This window comes from Triticum aestivum, chromosome 5D (genome assembly GCF_018294505.1).
Source record: "Triticum aestivum cultivar Chinese Spring chromosome 5D, IWGSC CS RefSeq v2.1, whole genome shotgun sequence".
In the NCBI taxonomy this organism is placed as follows: domain Eukaryota; kingdom Viridiplantae; phylum Streptophyta; class Magnoliopsida; order Poales; family Poaceae; genus Triticum; species Triticum aestivum.
The window spans coordinates 484,328,356-484,348,301 of NC_057808.1; the positions used below are offsets into that span (position 1 = coordinate 484,328,356).

At 42.3% G+C, this 19,946-nt stretch overlaps 1 protein-coding gene across 4 annotated transcripts; it reads left to right on the plus strand.

Annotated features, from left to right (window-relative positions):
* Nucleotides 1–2,270: 2,270 nt before the first annotated feature.
* On the plus strand, nucleotides 2,271–9,114 carry LOC123123013 (N-acetylglucosaminyl-phosphatidylinositol biosynthetic protein gpi1). Of its 4 annotated transcripts, none has more exons than XM_044543412.1 (11): nucleotides 2,273–2,598; nucleotides 3,315–3,375; nucleotides 3,461–3,629; nucleotides 5,096–5,530; nucleotides 5,661–5,798; nucleotides 5,879–5,982; nucleotides 6,067–6,288; nucleotides 6,618–7,112; nucleotides 8,054–8,481; nucleotides 8,624–8,717; nucleotides 8,792–9,114. In XM_044543412.1, the coding sequence occupies exons 4-11, from the start codon at nucleotides 5,123–5,125 to the stop codon at nucleotides 8,898–8,900; spliced, it is 1,998 nt and encodes a 665-aa protein (XP_044399347.1). In that variant the 5' UTR covers nucleotides 2,273–2,598; nucleotides 3,315–3,375; nucleotides 3,461–3,629; nucleotides 5,096–5,122; the 3' UTR covers nucleotides 8,901–9,114. The 4 variants fall into 4 exon arrangements, with proteins under 4 accessions (XP_044399345.1, XP_044399344.1, XP_044399347.1 ...); XM_044543411.1 differs by having other exon boundaries at nucleotides 3,320–3,375; XM_044543410.1 differs by having other exon boundaries at nucleotides 2,271–2,598; nucleotides 3,315–3,629.
* The last annotated feature ends 10,832 nt before the right edge of the window (nucleotides 9,115–19,946 follow it).

Consider the following 19,946-nt stretch of genomic DNA (forward strand, 5'->3'; position numbering starts at 1 on the left):
TGTCCTAATATGATCATGCACTCCATTCCTAGCATTCCATTCAAACCGAAGACATGCATTGTCCTATGATCATAGCAAGATTGCAAGTAGGCATTCACACAGCAAGAACATAGAACGTATCAAGAATTGTAGTATGATCATGCATGCACACATCAACAACCTAGCAAAGTAGTCTGATCATACCAACAACATAGCAAGCATTTTGATTAGAGCAACAACCTAGCAAACATTCTAATCAACGTAACAACCTAGCTACCATCCTGATCATGCCATCAGGCTATCAAGCATGGATGAAATAATTTCGATCCAAATCAAAACGCATTGGAATGGACGAAAATACCCTACGAATGGGAGCATGGGGAACAAATTTCTTACCACCGGCGCCGAAGCAGTTGTCGTCGAAGTGACCAGTTGTTGCAGACCAAACCCTGGCAGGAACAAGGGTTCGGCCGACACGGATGACCCGACCATTGGAGGTCACAATGTGAGGGGGCACAGTCGTCGAGGCTCCGGCAACACACCCTTTGCTTGGCCTAGAGCAAGGGCACAAAAAAGCATCGCATGAGAGTAAAAATCCCCCACGTGGGCACGACCAATGGGCTTCCCCCTGCAACAGACGTGCTTCCCTCCATCGTCGCAACCGATGTGTTGCCAATGACCACATCGATTGGTACGAACGTCGATAGTGGGTCAATGGCCACTGACCGCGACCTGCTGCAAATGGGGGACAATGACTGGATAGCTGTTAGCAGGTTAATGCGCTACCTGGTCAGGCGGCCACCAACCGCACCTGGATCGGGTTGCTACCAACGGGGATAGGAGTGGGGCGGTGCAATTGAGGGTCGGCCATTGGAAAAATCATAGGGGCAGTGATAGAGCGAGAGAGGAGTGTTGTGTGAATGGGCATGGGCGGTGATAGGAGGGAGGGGAGAGAGTTATGAGACGCCCCGTCGTCTCTTGCTCTTACCAACGTATGTTGGCGAGAGGCACGCGTGGCTCCCACGAGCTTGGCTTTGGATAAAATAGCCAATTCGACTGTTCCTCCCTCAGCCTGGTCCATGAATACTTTAAGATTCATGCGGCCGTGGAATCGCATGCAACCCAACAAACCAACACCTGATTTTTGCGCCGTGCGGGACTGTTGGGCCTCATGTAGGCTACCAAACACGCCCATGAAGCTTGTGTCTTCTGGTTTGGGAAGATTTCATCTAGTTTTGGAAAGCCTCCAGATGTTTTTTCTTCTTCTTTGTGTTTTTTCCCTAGTTTTCTGATTGGTTTATCTCTTTCTCTTTCTTTTCATTCTCTTTTCTTCTTTTCTGTACCTTTTTTTAAAATTCACGAATATTTTTTGCATCCTTGAACTTTGATAAAATTCAAGAACATTTTCTAAAATTTGAATTCACGAACATTTTTCAAAATTTGTGAACACTTTTTAAATTCTCGAACATATTTCCAAATTTATGAACACTATTATAACAGGGAACAGTATCTGAATTGGTAAACATTTTTAAATCTGTGATTTAAAAAAAAATTCATGACCATTTTCCAATTCTGTGATCTTTTAAATCCGTGAACATTATATGAATGGGTGAACATTTTTTTGAATCCGTGAATATTTTTCAATTCGTCGACATTTTTAAAATTCATGAACAAATTTGGAATTCATGAAGTTTTTTAAATACATGAACAGTCTTTTACTCCTTTAGTCATGAACTTTTTCCAAATGCACAAACATTTTATGAATGAGTGAACACTTTTTGTATCCATGAACTTTTTTGAATTCACGAATATGTTTTGAATCCACATTTTTATAATTCATGAACTTTTGACAAATTCATGAAGATGTTTTTTATTTCACGAACATTCTTTCAAATTACAATTAGGTTTGAATTTATCTATTTTTTCAAATTCATGAATATTTTTCAAATTCGTGAACATTTTTTGAGTTGGGGAACATTTTTTGAAATGCAAATATTTTACAAATGCATGAACAGTTTTTCAAACTAATTTTTTAATTTTGAACACTTTCCATCTTCTCCAGAATTTTTAAATTTATGCACATTTTTAAAGTCCATTATTTTTTAAATTAAAATAAAACCAGTCTAAATAAAAAAGTAAGAAGTTTTTATTTTAGGCTATAAAAAAAAACTTCACCGTACGCTCCCACACACTGGAAGACCCACGTCCTGGGCCAGGCCCAGCTAGCAGCCAGCGATGCGAGGGATACACAGTAGCACCACCCCAGTCGATCCCTCCGCCCCTCCCACGCATCTCCCGAGGTCGCGCGACCGCCTCTGCCCCCGCCGCCCGCCGCCCGCCGCCCGCCGCGCGCCGCCCACTCCGGTCTCGCTGCCGGCTCCCGCCTCTCGCTGCCCGGCTGCTTCGCGCGCCCTCCTCCGCGCGAGCGCGAGCTCGACCGCGCCGTCCCCCTACTGCGCGCAGCAGTACTCCCTGCCGGCCTCCCCCCCTGCGGCCTCCACCCAGCCGCCGGGTCGCTGCCGGTCTCGCTGACTCGTGCAGGCTCAGCGCATGAGCTGCTGGCTGCTGCCTACTACTCGGCTTTCGACAGGGGAAGCCCGCAGCCGTGCCCCCCACAGGGTAATTTCTAATTTCTAGGTTCTATAAACTGACGCATGTGACATTAAATCAAGGATGCATATAGTGCGTTGGACGTTTGGATTGAAATTATGCATACGCGTTGGATTTACTCAAGTTGATGTGCTTTGTTATCAGTGTCGTTTCTTGCTGCAGAAATGGAAGATGAAAGAATTGATAAGTACTCTTTTGTATCTCCATACTATCTTACTGTACAATCGAGCCATATTTTATATGCTTTCGTTATAGGCGTTTAGTTATGGCCTGGCGTTTCTCTAATTCCGCTCTGCCACTGATCTCCTTCAGTTTTGGTTCTTATGCGAACATGTGAGATATTACGGTATTTGTGACTTGAACTTGTTAAATCTTGAGTTATTTGTTAATTCTCGTGAGTGTTTGGCAGATGAATAGATATGTGGGAATGTGAGTCTGCTTGTAAATAGTTCTCTACCATGTCAGAATAGTCAATAGTGGTACTGAGTCTATTAATAAGAGAGATAGGGCAATTTAACCATTCGCACATGAAGGGAAGGGTAAAAGATCCATTAGATTGGACCAAAGGGCATATCATCAAATCATCCATTCTCCCATCTGATGAGTGTTTGATACCAAATTAGAATTTTTTTTTAATCTCCATTCAGTTAGTTGCGAAGTTATTTGCTAGTACATGATACCCTACTAAACTATTCCAGACAATGTTTGATCCGGTTCTTCTTCAGCTCAGGCCACAGAAGATCAATCTCGGTTGGGCAAATAGGAATTTGTGCCTGCGATTCTGTGGTGCGGGTGCAGTTCCAGAGCCTTCTGGGTCCAGCTGAACTTCCTATGCCCCACGTTTAGTCTTTAACTGCATGGACCGGTGCAGGATCTGGTGGCCGCGCCAGCAAGATCAGTCTGAATTGGAGTCCGTCTCTACCAGATATCTCCTGTTCGGATGGCTCTTCCCCCATGCGGGATCAGTCGACATTGTTGTCGCGGCGTTCGTCTCCGAGGGAGAGATCTTGCGGTCTTTCCCCAACCTCGACACCTTCCAGGTCAGTTATGGCAGCAAATAGTATAAATAGTACTGTTAAATGTACTTTGCTATCTTATTCCATTTATATGGAGGGTGTGACAGTGGCCAGTGCGGTTCATTTTTTATTTCTATGAAGAGCTTTGTTCTTTTAAATGTGTAATGGGTCACTTAAGAAGGCAAACAATTTTAGGTGGTTCTGCCCGTTTATTGTAGCATAATAAACTACGATGCAGAAAAGTGTATGGCATGCCGCGCTTGGCAGAAGTGTAGTAGGCAACCAAACTAGACCTATTTTGTTTGTTTGTTGTAAAGCATTAATTGATTTAGTTACATTGTTGACTTTTAGCTGCACTGTTACATTGTTAGAGTCAATGAGATACACACATAGCTTCTTTATTTGAAGCCCCTTCCCAGTTAAAAAAATATGCTGGAGCTGTGTGCTGCTTCACTAGTGATGTATACACATGCTTCTATAACAGCTAAGACTTTGGTATAGGAGTTTACTGAGTTAAAATTCTCAGGAACCAAAGGGATACTTTTTGCAGGGGTGGCCTTATCCTGGAGTCACCTGATACTGCTGGTTTGTGTTTTACTAGTTGAAATGCATTACCTAATCCAACAAGTTTGTGTCTGGCTAGCAAAACAGAATGAGCTCATTCGGGGACTAAAGTGATAGAATCTTCCTGCATGTGCCAGAGGCAAGATATTAGTGGGACTTGTTGATTGGGAATGTTTCACAAAGATTTTAATATGACCCTCTTCCATCCCTTGAAATCTGTAGATGGCGTCATTAGCTGAATCTAGTATATGTGTGTTCCATAAACTAAACAACCCATGAAGAGGTAATGATCATATACTCCCTCCGTTCCTAAATATAAGTCTTTGTAGAGATTCCACTGTGGACTACATACGGAGCAAAATGAGTGAATTTACACTAAAATGCATCTATATACATCCGTATGTGGTCCATAATGAAATCTTTACAAAGACTTGTATTTAGGAACGGAGGGAGTACATGTAATGGTCAGGTGGTTGAATGTGTTTCTTGTAACACCTCCATCGTCCTGAATGAACTTTATATGTCTGATGAAAGGCTCTGAATATTTGAACCAAATATTTTTTTTATTCCAAACAGCTGACTTGGAAATGTCGAGGACAAATATGCTGGATGTTTGCTGCACATCCCTATACTATTTGTAAAATATGATAGCTTTCCCTTTACAAGTACTGATTAGCCTTTTGTGGTGGGCTATTTTATAACCTTTAATCGTATATTTTACTTAGATTCTTATCGCAATGTCACATGTTTTGATACCAAGACTGTTCCTTGATTACTGCAATCTTCCATTCAGATACTATAAAAAATAGACATACATTATGAATATGCATCACATGCTTGATACCAGGACCATTGCTTGATTATGAATAACTGTTTTTAGTTTTTTTATTGATGGCTGCATTGCTGAATGTTTTCTCTCTTGGTAGGCTGCCATCTTTTCCTCAAATAAACGGATGCCAACAGTGCTACAAGAATCTGCAGCATTTACCATCCTTGGGGATTGTGTTGTACATCTTCCAAGAGATTTTGAAGGCTGCTGTGTTAAGCAAAAAGATCAGCCTTTGCGGGCTCAAGTTGTTCAGACACAGCATTCTGACACAAAGCAAGACTGTTCTATTGCATTTAATGGACCATTGGGAATTGAAGATCAAGACCAAAGTGAGAGTAATGGAAAATGGGAATGTGATTGTAGTGTATTAGACGGTTTTCTGGATACTTACAAGAAGTCAGTAGTGAAAGGTGGTGACTGGGTGCACTTCTGCTGTAAGCCTGACAAGAGCTTGAAATGCAATCTGAATCAAATTCCAGTGCTTCATCATTTGTATCTTGATGACCAGAAGGCTGAAATTAATCATTGCCACGTATGTAAGTCAACTCTCGCTTCTGACATCCTTGTGGCAATCATAGTTGAATCATTTTAATTTATTTCCTTCAGTGCTGTTCAATTGTTTTACTGTGATCCGTTACTTCAATACTGTTCAATTTATGTAGGTCATACTTTATGATATTCCTGTTGCTGGTAGAAACCATTTCTCCCTGGGTGAGGATGCACCTTATAGGATGAAGTCTCCCTTCAAAAAGCCAAATTGGATAAATAATCTGCAAAAGAAAAGACCATTTCTTGATTTGGTATGTGCCTTGATGCTTTTACATGTTATTACAGTTTACTTTGAACAACTAGATAATGTGGTTCATGTTTATGTTTGAAGGATCCGATTGTGTTGGCGCTTAATTGTTCAAATTCAGCTAGATTGTCAGTTGCTTGGAAAACTACTAATAACAGTTCTACGGCTCATTTCTTGTTTGCAACTGTGTAAGCATCATCTTTTATCTATTTTCTCTGATGGACACTGTTTTCTTTTTCTTCCTTTGTCCTGACTGCTGGTTGTTTATTCAGGTTTGATGCCTTAGTTCAAGTGGCACAACATTTCACAGGAATAATTTTGGCTTCAGTATCAACTATTATCTACATCTTCATTCAACTGCTCCGAAAATGTTTGAGCCATGTCTCTGAGCACTTTATATTACAAAAGGTTTTCAGACACTCATGGAAAAACATGCATCTCCGTTGTTCCCAAATTCTTTATTGGCCGATTTTCCTCCAAGATACTTCCCTAAGGTAAACTTGGTATGCCTATGGTGCTGCTTAATTCTATCATTATAACTTAAGTTACCATTGACTAGTTATCTTTTCTAGAGATGTCAAATGGTGTTGCCAAACTCACTTGGTTTCCTTGCTTTATGATAGCTGATGACTGTATTTTATTTCATTTTGTTGATTCATTTAACCTTGATGTAAGGGACCTTTGTGCTTCCCCAATATTAAAAGTTGAGATTAGATATATTAGCTGTTAATAGTGATGATAAAATAAATTATTGTTAACACTAAGCTTTTATTGAGCTATCCTTGGTACATTATTTGAGTATGTTACTGCTTATACTCTGCAGCTCCTCTGTTAATGTCGAATATGCACACAGAGCTGCAATCCAGAAGCATGCTTTATGGTCAAATATTATCATGGATCTTCTGATGGGTTTCATCCTTGGAGCAGCACTATTGTTGAACATGGAGACTATTTGCTCTTGGATTTTTGCTCTTCTTCACTACATGACAGATGCTGTCTTGAGATCTGGTTGTGTGTGGCTGATGGGTGTTCCAGCAGGCTTTAAGCTGAATACTGAGTTAGCAGAGCTTCTAGGCATGATTTCTCTGAACGCAATCCAAATATATTCTACCCTTTGGTTCATGGTGGGAGGCTTCCTTAGGCATATAATTCAAGGCCTTGCATTTTCTGGAATTCTTTTAGGCTTCACGGTTCCTGTTTCAATCTTCATTGACATTATCCAGCTTGCGACGTTGCATGTTACCATGCTTCAGTGGTTAATCTCCTTAATATATTCAAGGCAGATTCAGACAGTGACATCATTGTGGCGTCTTTTCAGGTAAAAATGTTGGTATGTTGATGGGTAAATGCACCTATGATCATATGAAGTTTTTGTGTTTAATTACTTTACTATATAAGAAATCTCGAAAAGAATTCATGGCACTAGAACTACATGTGTTGTGCATGTAACAATTCTGCAAATATATGGTCATATATGTGCATCGTCCACAGAAGACAACTAACCACACTTGTGGCACAACAGATCAGTCATACATTTATGTATTTTGTACACTGTCATCATCATCATCATCATGGTTTTGTACCAAATTTTACATGTATACGTGCTGAAGCTGTTATTTTACTATGAATATTTTGCTTATTTTTTAAAATTGTGCATATGTACTATTTTAACGATGGGTTCATGTGACCATGAATGCACTGCACCGATTCTGCTTCCTTCATTCATCTGACATTTTTTAAGTATAAAAATAGCTTATTTGCAACATAAACTTGATTGTGGTGTTGAATGACTAGTGTCAGATAATTAGTTAACTAATAATCTGTAATTACCTTATTTGTTGTAAGTTATTACAGTAGTCGGATTGTCAGATATCTAATGTTTAGAAGCAAGTTATGGAGCCAGGTCCCTTGTAGATGGAGAATAGAAGCTAATAGCAAGTTGAGTAATCTTATGGTGAAAATCTAGCATTTAGAAATATGTTGGGGAGCCAAACTGTTTGAGAGACGACGCAACAGCGCTAGTTATTATCCCCATAACATCTCAATCTTAAACTTTGGATGATGTTCGTTTCTCATCTTCTTGCTTCATTGCTGTTGTTATTTTGATGAAAGTTAATGTTATGAATTAATCAGTTGTGGAAATATAAATGAATGAGTGGCAATTGGCAACTAAACTCCCAATTTCTTTTGTTTCTTCATTAAATTTTTTTGCTGTAAATTTCTTGTAGACTTACTGATATGTGCTTGTATTATTAACAGAGGGCGCAAGTGGAATCCTCTTAGGCAGAGATTAGATAGCTATGACTACACGGTTGAACAACATGTGGTTGGTTCACTGTTGTTTACACCAGTCTTGCTTCTTCTACCCACAGCTTCTATATTCTACATATTTTTCTCTATCTTGAGCAGCACAATCATCTGTCTGTGTATAGTGTTGGAAACTGCAATTTGTATAATCCACTCTACTCCTTACGCTGCGGTAATTCTATGGGTGACAAGGAGGCAAAGGTTTCCTGCTGGATTAATGTTCCTTCCTATGTCATCGTCATCTGTATCTACTGATGATGATGCTCCATCAGTTGAATATCGTTCAACCAGTTTATCTGGCGAAAGGAAAACAGATGAACCCATCCATGTACATTCAGTACCACTAGTTTCAGAACTTAACTGTAACTATAACACCCTAGGTAAGCTGTCTCTTTACATTTTTATCTTATGCTCATACCCTACTTATTTGTTGGTGTAGTATTACTATAGAAGTTATTTTTTCTAACACTTGCAATTTCTATCAGCTGAGTTTTTTTTTTACATAAATGATGCTAAATGCAGGACAAGTAATCGGGCCACATTACCAGAAAGTTTTCAACGGGATCGCTCTCCCCTTCTGCAAACAACTGGCACATGGAATCCTTAGGGGCACAAGGTTGCTAGCTACCTCGTTGTTTAGGTATATTCCTTATTATGGCACTCGTGACACTATCTTCTTTGTTATGCCAGGATACCTACAACACTGCATCTGCCGTCTTCTCCACTGCCCTGGATGCATATTGGCATTAGAGAATACTGGATGCTTTGCCGTCGCGCAACCAAGTGGGGAAGGAATTAAAAGTTCTCCGCTTATGATTAACTATTAGTCGCTCAGAGAATTTTGCTTAGTTGCCACCGTTTTGCAGTGGATGTTTTGCTTTAGTTGCCTTGACACAGTAACAAATGTTGGTAGTTGCCAAGATGTTGCGTTGTGGACTGCTTTGTAGCACTGATACCATTTGTAGTTGAGGAATCAGACACGTAGGAAAATTAATGTGTTTGTTACAAGCATACAAGTTCTTCACGTGAGCGTAAATGCGTTGCAACCAACATACATGTGGTTGTGCAGATCAGCATGGTGGTGCACTCTCAGCAAGTGGGGTGGAATCACTCAATACATAAGTTTGGTGGTTGGTGTTATTTAGAGTTTGTTAGAACCTGTTCATGGTGGTGAAAATCCCAGATTGGTGTGATAGCCCGCTAGTAAAACTAAGGGAAATCACAGATCGGAATGTAACTTGGGATTGCAGAAGGGGAAGAACAGAAAAGAAATTATGGGATACAAAGAGGGTAGGTGATAGTTCACATAGTTCTCATTTTCTCCCAGGATGGCATACAGCCTCTTTTAAACCCACGGTCACACACGTACAAGCGGGACCCCTGGTCCATAGACCAAACACACCTACACCGTTGTCTTGCGGCTCACTCCATTGCTTCTTGACACAGCAACGCTCATAGGTCACGAAGGCTTCACAATCAGGCCATTGGTGCTGGATCTTACTCATCCGAACATGATTTTTGCACTATATATCTCTCCGATGGCTTCCAACCCTAAGTCTATTCATTTTCCCCTCCCTGAAACAAAAAAATTGACACATCTTGCCTTGAATGTGTTGAGCCTAAACTTGTTTTACCCAGCTATAATTCAAATAAATGTTTCTATCATCTACTTGGAACACTTCATCGTATTCTCTTATCATATATACATTGGGTCAAGTGTAGAATTGTATCACATGGAAAGAAGCAACGACATGATGAAAGATGTTATATAGGCCGGATGCCCGTGTATTAGAATGTGTCAAAAGAGAAGATATATGTGAAGCAGAATCCATAAAAAGAGATGGTCGTGTAGTACACGGATAGTTTAATGCGCAACATTTCACATAATGAGTACTCCACGCTAAGCAGCCCAGAACCATTGTTTACACGAAGTAATCGGTAGAGTTTCGCTTTTCTTTCTCCTGAAAAAAGAAAAGGGCGATCTAGCTTGGTTTACACGAAGTAATCGGTAGAGTTTCCTTTTCTTTCTCCTGAAGAAAGAAAAGGGCGATCTAGCTTCTACCGCCAGCGAACTCGCTTCCGCCGCCGGCCTCCGGCGGCTCCCCTCCGCCGGCGACTTCGGTCGTCGGTGGTGAGGGGGGGTCGTCGGATCACGCGTGTGGATCGTTTTTAGGCTCTCGTAGTTTAGGTTTTTAGGTTGTTCATCGTTTTTGCTTCGGCCGCGGTGATGATAGCGCTGAATAAAGTTTCTTCAGATCCTACTCCGACGAGGCGACCGGTCCTGTTGTTGGGGATGGATTTGGACATCAGTCTGTTCAAGCAAGGATGGCGTGGCGGCGGCGACATCCTCGTGGTGGGACCTGTGTCCCCGGGCTCCACCGTTGCGACGGCGTTTGCTCCAGCGCCGGCGCGGAGCTTGGGAGGTAGTCCAGGAGAGGATGCAGATTGTGGTCTGCGTCGGCGACATCTGGAAGATGGTGGATCGTGTGCTGGGTTCGTGGTTTGTGGATGGCAGGTATGATTTTCTCCTCCGGCGTCTTAGTCGTGTGAGGGTGCCAGATCTGGAGTTTGATGGCGTGTCCGGGGTGTTGCCCCGGTCTGATTCGTTCAACGGTAATGGTTTCGCTTTTGGCGAACCACCTTGGAGGTCCGCAAAGCTGCATATCAGCGATGGAGCCACTTCGAGCTCGGGTATGAAGATGATCCGTCATTGTTTCCTTTGGTGGCTGCTATGGTGGTCCCGGAGGCCTGTGACAGGCGTTGGGGTCAAGTTCAAAGGTTTCTTCGGTCTTGATTGTAATTTTACTTCTTGGCTGTTGTCCCTTTGTGCAAAGGCTAGCGTTTTGCTATTTTTTCAGTTTTGCCAGGTTGGTTTGTACGTGGCTTGTACTATAATCCTTATGATATAAATGAGACATGTATTACCGTGAAAAAAAAGAGTACTCCACGCTGGAAATAAATTGTATCGAGTGGTGGTTGGTGCTGAGCTCGGCTTAACGGGTAGCTGTGATTTTTTTTCTTTGTATTACGTTCTGTGGGTGGCATCTAATAAGATTTCCAAAAGAAGGATACTGGAGCCTCACGAGTGAGAGACGCAATAGCTCTGCAGCCGTTGCTATGGTCAATTTTTTGGTTAATTTTGTTCATAATTGGAGGTAGTAATCATTCCAGATATATGATAAGGGCATGTCACCAGGTACCTTTCGCCGTCCTTTTTGTTTTGTCAATATCCAACAGCATAGCGTAGTAATCATTCCAGATGTATGATAAAGCATCTTCAACGCTGACTCTCAAACCGCCCGTGTCTGTCTGGACTGACAACGAAAGCCATTCAATGTGGACTTGTATCGATCCGCGGCATAGTCTGAACGTACTTTCTCCTGCAAACCGAAGACATACATGAGGGAAGGGGCTTTGTGGGTGTCTGGACACCACCTATGCCTGGTTCTGGCCACCCTTGTCCACCCAAATTGCCCGCGCGCGCTTCCTGTCTGAGACGGTCAGTGCCGCTTCAGAGCGTCAGTGCCTGGCCAGAGCGAACGCAACCGCTCACTAGCGTCGGCATTGAAGCGGTGCACCGACCGAGAGAGCGTCGCTCGCGCCGCTTTCTGGTGCAGGCCGCGTTTATATGAAATCTGACATGTTTATATGAAATCTGGCATGTTTATATGAAAACCGACCGTGTTTGAACGAATTTCGTCCGGCTAGTTCGAATTGTTGTCAACATGTATGCGGCTACGGTTGGATGACAGCCTCCCGCGGACTGCCCTCCCCCTCCACCCCCCATCCACGAACGGATGGGGGAGAAAATTTACGGGTTGCCGTTGAAGATGTCCTAAGAGAGAGAAACAAATTAATAACATGAACACATGCCTGTTCAACGCCCAAGTTAGATCACTGCAGCTAGCTATTTGGTACATATGGAGAGACATTTTAGTAATTTGCTTATTTGTTCCTTCTCATGTCGTGTTGTGCAAAAAAGATCGGGCACATTTAAAAAAACCATGATCAAGATTGCTTGGAAATTTCTTCTGGCATGTGCGCATGTTTGAACATTAGCCTTGCTGATCACATGACAAACCGGTGGCCTACTCTTATTTCCTATAGCCGGTTGGTGTTATTTAGAGTTTAATAGAGCTTGTTCATGGTGGTGCACTCTCAGCAAGTGGGTTGGCATCAGTCAATACTTCAGTTTGGTGGTTGGTGTTATTTTGAGTTTGTCAGTGTTGGAAATCAGGGGTGATCTGAACTCTGATTTTTCTCTCTGAAGAAACTACACACACTGAAGGTAGATGAAAACAGAGGAAAACGCAGTCACAGGGAGAGATGCTTTTGCGACGCGCAATCAGTTGTGTCTTTTCTGCCTCTTTCTCTTTTATTCCATTGCCTAAGAGAATAGCTAAAAGATCTCCACGATCCAAACTTTGCGCGTGCCATCCCACGGGCGTTAGAACGTGCAGATGCTAAATAAATGGAACAAGACTCTACTGGGCCGCAACGTGAACACAGCCCGTTTCTGACCATGCCAATCAACTTGCAACGACCTATCATCACAAGTAATTGCCCTTATGCAAAATAGAGCAGTAAATGAAAACGTGACAGAAAACAAAAAACACGCCGGACAACAAGATTAAACATCAACAGTTAGAACCCGTTCATGATGGTGAAAATTCCAGGTCGTGTGATGGCCCGCTAGTAGAACTAGGGGAAATCACAGATCGGAAGGTAACTTGGGATTGGAGAAGGGGAAGAACATAGAAGAAAGGATGGGATACAGAGTGGGCAGACGAGAGCTCAGATAATTCTCACTTCCTCGATAAGCTGCAGGGACGGAATCTAGCCTCTTGTAATCCCACGCTCACACATTTACAAGCAGGTCCCTTGGCCCATAGATCACGCACGCCTACACCCATCTCATGACTCACTCCATAGGTTCTTCTTCTTGACAGTCACAGGGATTACAAGAGGCCGGATTAACATTTTCCGCTTATGATTAACTATTAGCCGCTCAGAGAATTTTGCTTTGTTTGCCACTGTTTTGCAGTGGATGTTTGCTTTAGTTGCCTAACACAGTAACAAAATGTTGGTAGTTGCCAAGATGTTGCGCCGTGGACTGCTTTGTAGCACTGATACCATTTGGAGTTGAGGAATCTGACACGTAGGGAAACTTAATGTGTTTGTTACAACTTATGAGCATACAAGTTCTTCACATGAGTGTAAATGCCTTGCAACCAACATACATGTGCTTGTGCAGATCAGCATGGTGGTGCACTCTCGGCAAATGGGGTGGCATCACTCAATACTTAAGTTTGGTGATTGGTGTTATTTAGAGTTTGTTAGAACCTGTTCATGGTGGTGAAAATCCTAGATCGCTGTGATGGCCTGCTAGTAGAACAAAGGGAAATCACAGATTGGATTGTAACTTGGATTGGAGAAGGGGAGGAACAAAAAGGAAGGATGGGATACACAGAGGGTAGGTGAGAGTTCACACAAATCTCATTTTCTATGGCATCCGGCCTCTTTTAAACCCGTGCTTCATAGACTACACACACCTAAACCCAAGTCTTGCGGCTCACTCCATTGGTTCTTAATGTGGACCCTTCTTGATCTCGGTCTTCATCATTGACATAGCGACACTCATAGGTGACCAAGGCTTGTGATCGGGCCTTTGGTGATCGATCTTACTCATCCTGATATGACACTTGCATGATATATCTTTCCGATGCCTTTCAACCCTAAGTCTACGCATTTTCCCCTCAAAACAAAAAAGTCAACACATCTTGCCTTGAATATGTTGAGCCTAAATTTTTTTCTATCATCTACTTGGAACTCTTCATCGTATTCTCTTATCATATATACACTGGGTCAAGTGTAGAATTGTATCACATGGAAAGAAGCGACAATAGGATATATATAGAGGGTGCCCGTGTATTAGAATGTGTGAGAAGAGAAGATATATGTGAAGCAGAATCCATGAAAAGAGATGGTCACGTAGTACAGAGATAGTTTAATGCACAACATTTCACATAATGAATACCATGCTAGAAATAAATTGCATCGGGTGGTGGTTGTTGCTGAGCTCGGCTTAATGGGTGGCTTTGATTATTATTTTTCATTTTAACCTCACGATCGAGTGAGAGGCGCAATAGCTCTGCAGCCGTTTCTATGCTTAATTTTTTTTGTTTACTTTGTTCATACTTGGAGGTAGCACAACAACAGTAGCTACTCTCACCAGGTGCCTTTCGCCGTCTTTTTTGTTTTGTCAATATCCAACAACTTAGCATAGTAATCGTTCCAGATGTATGATAAGAGAGGGAAACAAATTAATAACATGAACACATGCCTGTTCAACGTACAAGCTAGATCACTGCAGCTAGCTACTTCTTAGAGCCTGTTCATGGTGGTGCACTCTCAGCAAGTGGGTTGGCATAAGTCAATACTTCAGTTTGGTGGTTGGTGTTATTTAGAGTTTGTTAGAACCTGTTCATGGTGGTGAAAATCCAAAATCGTGTGACGGCCCACTAGTAGAACTAGGAGAAATCACAGACCGGAAGGTAACTTGAGATCAGAGAAGAGGAAGAGCAAAAAAGGATGGGATACAAAGAGGGCGGATGAGAGCTAGATAATTCTCATTTCCTCGATAAGCTACAGGGAGAGAATCCAGCCTCTTGTAATCCCACGCTCACACATTTACAAGAAGGTCCCTTGGCCCATAGACCACACACACCTACGCCCATGTCATGGCCCTCTTCATAGGTTCTTCCTCTTGACATGTGGACGGTGGACCCCTCCAGACTTGAGTCACCATGTTTCTATCAGTGTCTTCCTGGACCATTGTCACTAACATACCGGGTCTCATAGGTAAGGGAGGCATCACAATCAGGTCATTGGTGGTGGATCTTACTTTGCTTGAAAAGATTCTTGCTTGATACTCGATGGGCCTTTCCCATGCCTTCCAACCCTAAGTGTACGCATCTTCCCTCTGTTGGGGAACGTAGTAATTTCAAAAAAATTCCTATGCACACGCAAGATCATGGTGATGCATAGCAACGAGAGGGGAGAGTGTTGTCCACGTACCCTCGTAGACCGACAGCGGAAGCGTTATCACAACGCGGTTGATGTAGTCGTACGTCTTCACGATCCGACCGATCAAGTACCGAACGTACGGCACCTCCGAGTTCTACACACGTTCAGCTCGATGACGTCCCTCGAACTCCGATCCAGCCGAGTGTTGAGGGAGAGTTTCGTCAGCACGACGGCGTGGTGACGATGATGATGTTCCACCGACGCAGGGCTTCGCCTAAGCTCCGCAACGGTATTATCGAGGTGTAATATGGTGGAGGGGGGCACCGCACACGGCTAAGAGATCTCAAGGATCAATTGTTGTGTCTCTGGGGTGCCCCCCTGCCCCCGTATATAAAGGAGCAAGGGGGAGGCAGCCGGCCAAGGGGAGAGGCGTGCCATAGGGGGGAGTCCTACTCCCGGTGGGAGTAGGACTCCTCCTTTCCTTGTGGGAGTAGGAGAAGGGAAGGGGGAAGGAGAAAGAAGGAAGGGTGCGCCCCCCTTCCCTAGTCCAATTCGGACCAGACCATGGGGAGGGGTGCGGCCACCTTTTGAGGCCTCTCTCTCCTTCCCCGTATGGCCCATTAAGGCCCAATACGAATTCCCGTAACTCTCCGGTACTCCAAAAAATACCCGAATCACTCTCCTCCGGTAAACGGGAGTTGCATAATCTCATAGTCATAGGAACATGTATAAGTCATGAAGAAAGCAATAGCAACATACTAAACGATCGAGTGCTAAGCTAACGGAATGGGTCAAATCAATCACGTCATTCTCCTAATGAGGTGATCTCATTAATCAAATGACAACTTATGTCTATGGCTAGGAAACATAACCATCTTTGATTAACGAGCTAGTCAAGTAGAGGCATACTAGTGACACTCTGTTTGTCTATATATTCACACATGTATTATGTTTCCGGTTAATACAATTCTAGCATGAATAATAAACATTTATCATGATACAAGGAAATAAATAATACTTTATTATTGCCTCTAGGGCATATTTCCTTCAGTCTCCCACTTGCACTAGAGTCAATAATCTAGATTACACAGTAATGATTCTTACACCCATGGAGCCTTGGTTCTGATCATGTTTTGCTCGTGGAAGAGGCTTAGTCAACGGGTCTGCAACATTCAGATCCGTATGTATCTTGCAAATTTCTGTGTCTCCCACCTGGACTAAATCCCGGATGGAATTGAAGCGTCTTTTGATGTGCTTGGTTCTCTTGTGAAATCTGGATTCCTTTGCCAAGGCAATTGCACCAGTATTGTCACAAAAGATTTTCATAGGACCCGATGCACTAGGTATGACACCTAGATCGGATATGAACTCCTTCATCCAGACTCCTTCATTTGCTGCTTCTGAAGCAGCTATGTACTCCGCTTCACATGTAGATCCCGCCACGATGCTTTGTTTAGAACTGCACCAACTGATAGCTCCACCGTTCAATGTAAATACATATCCGGTTTGCGATTTAGAATCGTCCGGATCAGTGTCAAAGCTTGCATCAACGTAACCATTTACGATGAGCTCTTTGTCACCTCCATATACGAGAAACATATCCTTAGTCCTTTTCAGGTATTTCAGGATGTTCTTGACCGCTGTCCAGTGATCCACTCCTGGATTACTTTGGTACCTTCCTGCTAGACTTATAGCAAGGCATACATCAGGTCTGGTACACAGCATTGCATACATGATAGAGCCTATGGCTGAAGCATAGGGGACATCTTTCATCTTCTCTCTATCTTCTGCAGTGGTCGGGCATTGAGTCTTACTCAACTTCACACCTTGCAACACAGGCAAGAATCCTTTCTTTGCTTGATCCATTTTGAACTTCTTCAAAACTTTGTCAAGGTATGTGCTTTGTGAAAGTCCAATTAAGCGTCTTGATCTATCTCTATAGATCTTGATGCCCAATATATACGCAGCTTCACTGAGGTCCTTCATTGAAAAACTCTTATTCAAGTATCCCTTTATGCTATCCAGAAATTCTATATCATTTCCAATCAGTAATATGTCATCCACATATAATATCAGAAATGCTACAGAGCTCCCACTCACTTTCTTGTAAATACAGGCTTCTCCAAAAGTCTGTATAAAATCAAATGCTTTGATCACACTATCAAAGCGTTTATTCCAACTCCGAGAGGCTTGCACCAGTCCATAAATGGATCGCTGGAGCTTGCACACTTTGTTAGCTCCCTTTGGATCGACAAAACCTTCTGGTTGCATTATATACAACTCTTCTTCCAGAAATCCATTCAAGAATGCAGTTTTGACATCCATTTGCCAAATTTCATAATCATAAAATGCGTCAATTGCTAACATGATTCGGACAGACTTCAGCATCGCTACGGGTGAGAAGGTCTCATCGTAGTCAATCCCTTGAACTTGTCGAAAACCTTTCGCAACAAGTCGAGCTTTATAGACAGTAACATTACCATCAGCGTCAGTCTTCTTCTTGAAGATCCATTTATTTTCAATGGCTTGCCGATCATTGGGTAAGTCAACCAAAGTCCATACTTTGTTCTCATACATGGATCCCATCTCAGATTTCATGGCCTCAAGCCATTTTGCGGAATCTGGGCTCACCATCGCTTCTTCATAGTTCGTAGGTTCATCATGGTCTAGTAACATAACTTCCAGAACAGGATTACCGTACCACTCTGGTGCGGATCTTACTCTGGTTGATCTACGAGGTTCAGTAATAACTTGATCTGAAGTTTCATGATCATCATCATTAACCTCCTCACTAACTGGTGTAGGTGTCTCAGAAACTGGTTTCTGTGATGAACTACTTTCCAATAAGGGAGCAGGTATAGTTACCTCATCAAGTTCTACTTTCCTCCCACTCACTTCTTTCGAGAGAAACTCCTTCTCTAGAAAATTTCCGAATTTAGCAACAAAAGTTTTGCCTTCGGATCTGTGATAGAAGGTATACCCAACAGTCTCCTTTGGGTATCCTATGAAGACACATTTCTCCGATTTGGGTTCGAGCTTATCAGGTTGAAACTTTTTCACATAAGCATTGCAACCCTAAATTTCAAGAAACGACAACTTTGGTTTCTTGCCAAACCATAGTTCATAAGGCGTCGTCTCAACGGATTTTGATGGTGCCCTATTTAACGTGAATGTAGCTGTCTCTAATGCATAACCCCAAAACGATAGTGGTAGATCGGTAAGAGACATCATATATCGCACCATCTCTAATAAAGTACGGTTACGATGTTCGGACACACCATTACACTGTGGTGTTCCAGGTGGCATGAATTTGTGAAACTATTCCACATTGTTTTAATTGAAGACCAAACTCGTAACTCAAATATTTGTCTCCGCGATCAAATCATAGAAACCTTATTTTCTCGTCACGATGATTTTCTACTTCACTCTGAAATTCTTTGAACTTTTCAAATGCTTCAGACTTATGTTTCATCAAGTAGATATACCCATATCTGCTCAAATCATCTGTGAAGGTCAGAAAATAATGATACCTGCTACGAGCCTCAATATTCATCGGACCACATACATCTGTATGTATGATTTCCAACAAATCTGTTGCTCTCTCCATAGTTCCGGAGAAGGGCGTTTTTAGTCATCTTGCCCATGAGGCACGGTACGCAAGCATCAAGTGATTCATAATCAAGTGATTCCAAAATCCCATCAGTATGGAGTTTCTTCATGCGCTTTACACCAATATGACCTAAACGGCAGTGCCACAAATAAGTTGCACTATCATTATTAACTTTGCATCTTTTGGCTTCATTATTATGAATATGTGTATCACTACGATCGAGATCCAACAAACCATTTTCGTTGGTGTGTATGACCATAGAAGGTTTTTATTCATGTAAACAGAACAACAATTGTTCTCTAACTTAAATGAATAACCGTATTGCAATAAACATGATCAAATCATATTCATGCTCAACGCAAATACCAAAAAACACTTATTTAGTTTCAACACTAATCCCGAAAGTATAGGGAGTGTGCGATGATGATCATATCAATCTTGGAACTACTTCCAACACACATCGTCACCTCTCCTTTTACTAGTCTCTGTTTATTCTGCAACTCCCGTTTCGAGTTACTACTCTTAGCAACTGAACCAGTATCAAATACCGAGGGGTTGCTATAAACACTAGTAAAGTACACATCAATAACATGTATATCCAATATACCTTTGTTCACTTTGCCATCCTTCTTATCCACCAAATAGTTGGGGTAGTTCCGCTTCCAGTGACCAGTCCCTTTGCAGTAGAAGCAGTTAGTCTCAGGCTTAGGACCAGACTTAGGTTTCTTCACTTGAGCAGCAACTTGCTTGTCGTTCTTCTTGAAGTTCCCCTTCTATCCCTTTGCCCTTTTCTTGAAACTAGTGGTCTTGTTAACCATCAACACTTGATGCTCTTTCTTGATTTCTACCTTCGTCGATTTCAGCATCGCGAAGAGCTCAGGAATTACTTTTGTCATCCCTTACATACTATAGTTCATCACGAAGTTCTACTAACTTGGTGATGGTGACTAGAGAATTCTGTCAATCACTATTTTATCTGGAAGATTAACTCCCATTTGATTCAAGCGATTGTAGTACCCAGACAATCTGAGCACATGCTCACTAGTTGAGCGATTCTCCTCCATCTTTTAGCTATAGAACTTGTTGGAGACTTCATATCTCTCAACTCGGGTATTTGCTTGAAATATTAACTTCAACTCCTGGAACATCTCATATGGTCCATGACGTTCAAAACGTCTTTGAAGTCCCGATTCTAAGCTGTTAAGCATG

Coding starts and splice junctions, on each gene's coding strand:
- LOC123123013 (XM_044543410.1), top strand. CDS start 3,447: ATGGACCGGTGCAGGATCTGGTGGCCGCGCCAGCAAGATCAGTCTGAA. Junction 5,799..5,878: donor AAAGACCATTTCTTGATTTG/GTATGTGCCTTG, acceptor TTATGTTTGAAG/GATCCGATTGTGTTGGCGCT. Junction 8,718..8,791: donor GGAATCCTTAGGGGCACAAG/GTTGCTAGCTAC, acceptor TTGTTATGCCAG/GATACCTACAACACTGCATC.